General features: G+C 41.5%; 1 protein-coding gene across 1 annotated transcript in view; it reads right to left on the bottom strand.

The window, feature by feature from the left end:
• The window catches only part of CCDC175 (coiled-coil domain containing 175), a 66,403-nt gene that overhangs the window by 38,680 nt on the left and 17,958 nt on the right, over positions 1-9,765 (bottom strand). Inside the window, exon 6 of the mRNA XM_010847765.1 lies at positions 2,769-2,891. Within this exon, the coding sequence (XP_010846067.1) occupies positions 2,769-2,891 (123 nt within the window). The remainder of the gene's footprint in view (positions 1-2,768; positions 2,892-9,765) is intronic.

Here is a 9,765-nt window from a genome sequence, read left to right as displayed (position 1 = left end):
CTTCTAAGATCCGACCGGGGAGGCCTCAGTGTCTCCTCTCCTTCGGGAGAACGGAAGGACGCCTGCGGCCTACGTAAGTGGTGCAAACTTCTTGTCTTGAAGTTTTATTGGTCTCCCGCGTAAACCAAGCTACTCAGCCTCTTTTCTCCACTGAATTTTCCTACTGAGCTATCCTTATTCTATTACTCTTTATATCTTTAATTAATATCTAATTGAAGCTATCGTATCATGATCCTCGCCTATGCCGTCTCTCCTTCGAATACCCTGGATCAGCCGGGGCTGGTCCCCGGCAACAAAGCACTCAGCTAAAAGCCTTATAGGCATGACCTCATTCCTTCTCTACAAAAGTCCTCTAAGTAGGCAGTCCTACGACCTCCATATTATAGACGAGGAAACTCTGGGTTAGTAAAGCCAAGATTCAGATGCAGGTTTCTCTGATACGTATCTGAAGCTCATGCTCAGTCATGTCTGACTCTTTCAAGACCCCATGAACTGTAGCCTTCCAGGATCCTCTGTCCATGGAATTTTCCAGGCATGAATACTGGAGGGCGTTGCCATTTTCTACTCCAGGGGATCTAACTGACCCAGGGATCAAACCTGTGTATCCTGAATTAGCAGGCTGGTTCTTTACCACTGGGTTCTTTACCACTTTACCACCTGGGAAGCCCCTGTGATACTGCCATTGTGCTTTAAACACTATTCTCCACCAGTAAGGAGAAGGCAATGGCACCCCACTCCAGTACTCTTGCCTGGAAAATCCCATGGACGGAGGAGCCTGGTGGGCTGCAGTCCATGGGGTCGCTAAGAGTCGTTCGGACATGACTGAGCAACTTCACTTTCACTTTCCACCAGTAAGGTGGGTGGGGTGTTGGATTGCGGGGAGGTAGAGAGACACTGGATTTTCCTCATAGCTCAGTCGGTAAAGAATCTGCCTGCAGAGGAGGAGACCCAGGTTTGATCCCTGGGTCTGGAAGATCCCCGGAGAAGGAAATGGCAACCCACTCCAGGATTCTTGCCTGGAGGATCCCATGGACAGAGGAGTCTGGTGGGCTATAGTCCATGAGGTTGCAAGAGTCGGACACGACTAAAGAGAGAGAGACACTTGAGGTGAGTATCCCTGACACCTCAAGCCTTGTCTTATTCGGTTGTAGAGATCTTTGGAGTACAGGTTAAGGAACATATACTTCATTTTTCCAAGCTAAGTGATGTGTGTGACATAATTTATGAGGCCATAATATATGAGCTTAGGCATGCAGATAAAATCTGTTTTATCCAACCCATCTTCTCCTTTGAACCTAGCTAGATTCATGCTTCCTTATTGCATTGATATTTGAAAAAAACAGATAATGATTTTGTATGCAGAGAAAATTTTTTGTTTTACTAATGTTTTGTAACTGGATGTCATAATAGATGTATTGTAACTATAATGGTCAAGGAAAAAAGTATGGGTACTCAGTTGTGTCCGACTCTTCATGACCCCATGGACTGAAGCCCACCAGGCTCCTCTGTCCAAGGTATTCTCCAGGCAAGAATATTGGGAATGGGTTGCCATTTCCTCCTTCAGGGGATCTTCCCAACCCAGGGATCAAACCCATGTCTCCTGCATTGGCAGGCAGATTCTTTACCACTGAGTCACCAGGAAAGCCCATAATGGTCAGAACTACCCTATAAATGGAATTAACTGAACATTCTAATAAGAAATGTTATATATATATATTAGTATTACTATTGCCCCATGTAGTTTTACATGTAATTCTCAATACAGATGGAGGACTTCCCTGGTGGCACAGCAGTAAGGATCCACCTGCCGATGCAGGAGATGTGGGTTCAATCCCTGGATGGGAAAGATCCCCTAGAGCAGTAAATGGCAACCCACTCCAGTATTCTTGCCTAGAAAATCCCATGGACAGAGGAACCAGGTGGGCCACAGTCCATGGGGTCACAAAGAATCAGACATGACTTAGTGACTAAACAACAACAATTCAAAACAGAGAGAAGAAATCACTAAAGACTCATTAATTCAACTAATTATGATTGATTACAGATGTTTCTATTTTAATTAACATAGAAGTAGTATCAGCATTGACCTCTTCAACTATAGTCACCTCCATAAGATCAGTTTTCTCATCTTTAAAATGAGGATAACTCTCATTTTAAAGTACTGACTACCACAGTACTGGCTTTTTCAATCAGTGTTATCAATTTTTAAAAGTAAAAGTGCATATTAATGTTCTTGTACTCAGTATAAATGGACAGCCCAAATTCTGTTTGATTATCACATATTCAGAAATAAGGAACCTGTCCATGGTTATTCACTTTGTTATACAGAATAAAGCAATCTCACAGAAACATTACATAAGATTCTGTATGCATTTGGTCAGTTCTATATGTGTTTTTTAAAACCAGTTTTATAGTATTTTGGCCCATTAAAGGGACTTCATGCGTAGCTCAGTCAGTAAAGCATCTGCCTGCACTGAAGGAGACCTGGGTTCAATTTCTGGGTTGGGCAGTCCATTAAATGCAATTTATACCTAAGGAATTTCAAACTTACTTCTTTTCATCATATTCCTGAAGAAAACATAACTGCACTATGACACTTTAAATAATATGTCAGAAAACATTAACATGCTCAAAACATTCTCCCCAGAATGGCATGAAGATGAATTAAAATCAACTCCTTTTTTTAAAAAACTCCTGCTATTTTTAAGGCAGTGTATATTGAGAAGCCTGTGGTCAGACATGAAAAACCAGTTTTTATTTTTTCTTACCACTGTGCTCGTAGTAACAGCTTCTCTCATTTTTGTCATTGTAAGCCTTAATTTATCCAATTCTTTCTTCTTTGCGTAAGTTTCCTTTCTCTTAAGTTCACAGAGTTTTTTATATTCTTCAATCTGTATTAACAAACATAATAAACCAATCAGAAAGCTTAAGATGACAACAAAGGTTAGGAAATCCTTTAAAAAATTTTTGCCAACCTAATTCATATTTACATATACCATATTTGGGCTTCCCTGGTAGCTCAGATGGTAAAGCGTCTGCCTACAGTGCAGGAGACCAGGGTTCGATTCCTGGCTCTGGAAGATCCCCTGGAGAAGGAAATGGCAATCCACTCCAGCACAGCACTCTTGCCTGGAAAATCCCATGGATGGAGGAGCCTGATAGGCTACAGTCCATGGGGTCGCAAAGAGTCGGATACAACTGAGCGACTTCACTTTCATACCATATTTAACCTAAGTATTTTATCAAATTAAAACAACCACGTTTGGGCTTATTTTGAAGCATCAAAGGAAAAATAACAAATCACAAAGACCGAACTGTAATTATAAAATGTTGAACTAGTAAATTTAAAGTCACAAAAAAACAATGATCATTAAAAGCAAATTATAAAAGTAGCTTTTGTTCTAAAATTTACTAGTAAAACATTAAAAAATTTACTGGTAAAATACAACAATATATAAAATAAAAAAACAGATTTACAGCACATTAGGAGAGCAAAGGAAGGAATCAAGAATTGTTCAGAAATTTAAATTCACATTATTTAATGAGGAATAAAACAGACCAAAACCAAAATTATTGAAGGTACGGCAGCTCACAGCCCTGAACAACTTAACATTGTGTCACCCATACCAGCTCCGAGAACTAAAAGATCCTTGCTTTGATTTATCTCTGTTTCAAAAGCACCTGGTATTTGGCAGAAATGCTTTGTGGCTATGCCTTAAGAGATATTCAGTGGTCAAATGCCCTGAACTGGCTGTGTGACTTGACCACAGGAATGCCCTTCCTGTGCACATAAGACCTTGAGGTGTCGGAAAGTTAACTTTGCTTCTTTACCATGTTAAGATCTCTGCCCAAACAGGGTATTTGTACTCTGTAGGAAGCCCACTCCAGTGTTCTAGCTTGGAGAATCCCAGGGACAGGGGATCCTGGTGGGCTGCCGTCTATGGGGTCACACAGAGTCGGACACGACTGAAGCGACTTAGAAGCAGCAGCAGCAGCAGGAGGCGCAACTCATGCCCTGTGCAAGGAAGCATGAAAGACGGCGCATGCTCCAGCCGCCCTGGTTCTATAAATCTCCGCCCCTTTCCTAGAGCCCTGATGACTGCTAACTCCTACTCCTCAGAATTCGTTTACTCTCCTTCCTTCGGGAAGATGGTGTATTTAGAGCACAAGCTCTCTCTTCTCTGTTCCTTAATGAATTGAGTTTCTGATTTGCTATACTGAACCCTGTTTCGTTTGACTGGCATTTGCGACACTGGGCAAAGGACCCATAGAGAGGGGTCACCAACCTGTTGGGGACTGATAAATTTTCACATATTGAGATATGAGGAAGTCATTCTGGCTTATATACATCAGCTAACCTGAATTTTATGCTAACTAAAATAGCCTTTTTGTGGTCTATCATACCTGCATTCTACATCAGCTGTAACTATTTAAGAAAAGGAAATATTAATAAGTAAAGAAAATTTGTGTTAAAAATAAAGATTAAATGTCCCTCTTCCTGGGATGCTAAGTATGCTGTTACTCCTTTGATGATAAGACTCCCTCCCCAGGTGCTGGTATGTTCTTTATTTTTCTTTTTCAGAACGTTGAAGAAATGTAACTCTGACTTGTTCAGTTGTCTTTGTTCTGACAAGATATAAAACTGTGCTGAAAACCCTGCTTCTCCAGAACAGCTCCTTGGAGTAATCTGGGAAGTTGGTTTCTGAACTAGTTCTTAGTTAGGCTCAAATAAAACTCTTTTCTGTTCTTATTATAGATTTTGTTTATTGACTATTTTCATTAACAGGATAAATAACAATTTTACTAAGATCAAACATATTGTGATTACCTGTCAGATCCTACTTAAATAAGTCACCTTCTTATCAAAATCAAACACATCATGGATTTGTTGGCAAGATGAATTATCAAGAGCAAGGCAAGTGAGTAGTAAGGCCTGAGAAAGCATATTTAACTTTGTATTAAAGAATTAATGAAAATGTACAGTGGTGTGGTTTTCCATCAGTCATCAGCCAATTCACTCAAACTGGCTACTCTGAATGAATGTGATCATTATCAATTATCTCTGCACCAGAGCACAGGTGCATTAAATGAAACTTGGTGATAATAAATTTTGTTGAAAATTGATATTCTGTCCTCATTCTTTTGCTTAAATCTTCTCCTAAAGTCTTGCAATTATAGAAATAATATTAGTAAAAACAATTCTGTTTTGTGTTAGAGGAGATCTTATGGGTTTGAAGACTCTGACAGCTGTAAACAGGTTTTCCTTTCTTAATGGAAATAAAGGGAATTAACAAGCTGTTACCATGGCATATGATGTGTATTTAGTGAGCATCAGTGGTTGACTCCTTAATATCCACCCTAGCTGGTCTAGCCCACTAGTACATGCATTCCCTTAGGATCCATTAGTGTTCTGGGGTGGGCACTATCTTAACCTGGCAAGAAGACTTATGTCCCTGGTTGGGAAAGGTTTTCTTCTTCTATGTGAATATGAAGCATATAGTCCAGTTGTCACTGGCAGGCATCTTGTGATGATAAGGGAAAGCAGCCTTAAAATGAAAGATGGAAGAGGGATGAGCCACTGAATTAGCTAGTTCTGGAGTCTGCCCTACCTTGGGAATTCCTACTGTGTAAGATGATAAATGCCCTTACTATTTAAGCAAGTTTGAGTCAAGGCTTTTGCTATTTGCATCTGAGTACTCTAATGCGTTTCCTTTTCTCCCAGGGCACTAGACCAAGGGTAGGCAAACCACTACCTGTTGGTCAAATCCAGCCACTACCTGTTTTTGTAAAGCCACACTTATTCGTTTAATTAATGCTTTTGACTGAGAAACACTATCCACAAAAGGAAGGAGAACCTATCGTGTTCTCAAATTCTCAATCTGAAGTCCCTCTGGGCTTCCTTTTAAAAATTTTATGTAATATACATATTTTATATAATATATTATATTTATATTAAAGAATAGGAAGGGATGGAAGAGGGTGGAAACTTCTCTCAAGGGCTTAAAATGAAGTTAGAAACTCAATCATTCAATACAGTAATATTATAGAGTGTCTACTACACGCAAGGTATGCCAGGCACCCATCATGGTGCTAGAATTCAGCAACAAAAAGACAGACAAAATCCCTGCCTGGTGGAGTCTTCCTTCTGGTGGGCAAATGTCAGTAGTACTCAGGCCACCACTGACCATTGTTTCAGCCCCAGCAGAAGTAAAAAAAAAAAAGAGAGAGACAAGGCTCTCCCCACTCCCCACCTACACTGCCCTGCACATCATCCCTCAAGCTGTGCCCATGCGGACACATCCCGCTTTTTACCCCTGTAACTTCAGTGAGCCTCTCCAGTGTGGGAGTTCTGGACTGCTCAGAGTCAAGCAGAGGGCTGGAAACAGTGGGTGAAAAGAAGTCCTCTCAGCATTGTTGCGGGTAGAGAAAGAAAAGAGGAAACACCGCTTTTGGTTCTTATTATTCTGACACTATTTCACTGTAATAACAATAAATCCAAGCAAGGTCTAGCCCAATGACAGGAGCCACGGATTTCAGTTGACTCAGCACTGCAGTGCAGGCTGACAATGGCTTCATCCCCTGAAAAGGTCCATGGAGCTCGATCTTTTACAAATTTTGGTTAGTGGTTGCAGACTGCCCAAGGGACCCCTTGTCAATGACTTCACAAAAGCACTTGTTCTGAGGATGACTAAGACTGAGCTATTTACACTTAAAAAAAAAAGAAAAAAAATCCATGGTTTTAGTGTAAAACTGTTTCTGAAGACATAGGTGCTTTAAAGGATAAAAACTCTCAGACCCAACTGGAGCCTATGCATAGTCTTATCATGAAAAAAGGTGGTGCTAGTGGTAAAGAACTTGCCTGCTAATGCAGGAGATGTAAGAGTTGTGGGTTCAATCCCTGAGTTAGGAAGATCCCCTGGAGGAGGGCATGGCAACCCACTCCAGTACTCATAACTGGAGTATCCCATGGACAGAGGAGCCTGGCAGGCTATGGTCCATAGGGTCACAAAGAGTCAGACACAACTGAAGCAACTTTGCATACATCATGGAAACAATCACAGAGCCAAATTGAGACAAGAACAAAGAGGGCAGGGGACAAAGCCATGGAGAAAAACAGGATACTACAAAAACTGGTTAAACTGGATAGGCCCAGGATGGCAGAAAATTTGACTTTCAGTTGACCTCGAGCCTCTTTATAGGCTCATTGTAATATATTAGCATATGCTAAATGACACACCCACAAGTGCCATGACAATTTGAAAGCTGACCATAAAAAGCCAGAAAGCGGGCAGTGACCAAATTTCTGAAAATCCCCACTCCTCACCCAAAACAGCCATGCAGCACTAGAGTGACTTTGAGGAGATATCCCACATCCAAGGGCAAAGGAGAAGCCCCAGCAAGATGGTAGGAGGGGCGAAATCATGTTTAGAATCAAACCGCATACCTGCCAGTGAGGCTCAGAGGGCTCAAACCAATCTTGTGTGCACCAGGATCCAGAGACCGCACGGAGACTGAGACAGAACTATGTTTGAGTGTCTCCTATGCAGGTATGGGTCAGCAGTGGAACGCTGCAGAGGCAGGGGCTCTGGGTGCAGCAGACTTGGGTATGGCTGGGTGCAGCAGACTTGAGTATGGCATAAGCCCTCTTGAAGGAGGTTGCCCATTAACCCCACCATAGAGCTTCCAGAACTTACACAAGACTGAGGAAATAGACTCTTGGGGGGCACAAACAGAACCTTGTGTGCACCACTACCCAGGAGAAAGGAGCAGAAACCCCACAAGAGACTGACTGAGACTTGCCCAGGAGTGTCCAGGAGTCTCCCATGGAGGCATGGGTCGGTGGTTGCCTGCTGCAGGGTTGGGGGCACTGAGTGTACCAGTGCATGCATGGGACCTTTTGAAGGCCATTATCTTCATTAATGGCACAATAGTTTGGACCCAGGTAAATAACAGGGAGGGAACACAGCTCCACCCATCAACAGAAAATTGGATTAAAGATTTACTGAGCATGGCCCCGCCCATGAGAACAAGACTGTTTCTGTTTTCTGTTTCCCCCTCAGTCAGTCTCTCCCATCAAGAAGCTTCCATAAGCCTCTTATCCTTCTCCATCAGAAGGCAGACAGACTGAAAACCAAAATCACAGAAAACTAACCAATCTGATCACATGGATCACAGCCTTGTCTAACTCAGTGAAACTAGGAGCCATGCTGTGTAGGGCCACCCAAGACAGACGGGTCATGGTGAAGAGTTCTGACAAAACATGGTTCACTGGAGAAGGGAATGGCAAACCACTTCAGTATTCTTGCCTTGAGAACCCTATGAAAAGTAGGAAAAGGCAAAAAGATAGGACACTGAAGGATGAACTCCCCAGGTTGGTAGGTGCCCAATATGCTACTGGAAATCAGTGGAGAAATAAGTCCAGAAAGAATGAAGAGATGGAGCCAAAGCAAAAACAACACCCAGTTATGGATGTGACTGGTGATAGAAGTAAAGTCCGATGCTGTAAAGAGCAATGTTGCATAGGAACCTGGAATGTTAGGTCCACGAATCAAAGCAAATTGGAAGTGGTCAAGCAGGAGATGGCAAGAGTGAACATTGACATTTTAGGAATCAGCAAACTAAAATGGACTGGAATGGGTGAATTTAACTCAGATGACCATTATATCTACTATTGTAGACAAGAATCCCTTAGAAGAAATGGAGTAGCCAAAATATTCAACAAAAGAGTCTGAAACACAGTACTTAGATGCAGTCTTAAAAACAACAGAATGATTTCTGTTCATTTCCAAGGCAAACCAATCAATATCACAGTAATTCAAGTCTATGCCCTGACCAGTAATGCTGAAGAAGCTGAAGTTGAACGGTTCTATGAAGACCTACATGACCTTCTAGAACTAACCCGTCCAAAATAAGTCCTTTTCATTATAGGGAAATAGAATGCAAAAGTAGGAAGTCAAGAAATACCTGGAGTAACAAGGCAAACTTGGCCTTGGAGTACAGAATGAAGCAGGTCAAAGGCTAAAAGAGTTTTGCCAAGAGAATGCAGTGGTCATAGCAAACACCCTCTTCCAACAACACAAAAGAAAACTCTACACATGGACATTACCAGATGGTCAATACTGAAATCAGATTGATTATATTGGTTGCAGCCAAAGATGGAGAAGCTCTATACAGTCGGAAAAAAACAAGACAGGGAGCTGACTGTGGCTCAGATCATGAACTCCTTATTGCCAAGTTCAGATTTAAATTGAAGAAAGTAGGGAAAACCACTAGGCCATTCAGGTATGACCTAAATCAAATCAATTATGATTATACAGTGGAAATAACAAATAGATTCAAGGGATTAGATCTGATAGACAGAGTACCAGAAGAACAATGGATGGAGGTTCATGACATTGTACAGGAGGCAGTGATCAAGACCATCCCCAAGAAAAAGAAATGCAAAAGGCAAAATGGTTGTCTGAGGAAGCCTTACAAATAGCTGAGAAAACAAGAGAAGTGAAAGGCAAAGGAGAAAAGGAAGGAAATACCCATTTGAATTCACAGTTCCAAAGAATAGAAAGGAGAGATAAGAAAGCCTTCCTCAGAGATCAATGCAAAGAATAGAGGAAAACAATAGAATGGGAAAGACTAGAGATCTCTTCAAGAAAATTAGAGATACCAAGGGAACATTTCATGCAAAGATGGGCACAATAGAGGATAGAAATGGTATGGACCCAACAGAAGCAGAAGATATTAAGAAGAGGTGGAAAGAATACACAGAAG

The sequence above is a fragment of the Bison bison genome, unplaced genomic scaffold (assembly GCF_000754665.1).
Source record: "Bison bison bison isolate TAMUID 2011002044 unplaced genomic scaffold, Bison_UMD1.0 scf7180017864254, whole genome shotgun sequence".
Taxonomy (NCBI): Eukaryota; Metazoa; Chordata; class Mammalia; order Artiodactyla; family Bovidae; genus Bison; species Bison bison.
This window is presented reverse-complemented; position numbering and strand designations above follow the sequence as displayed.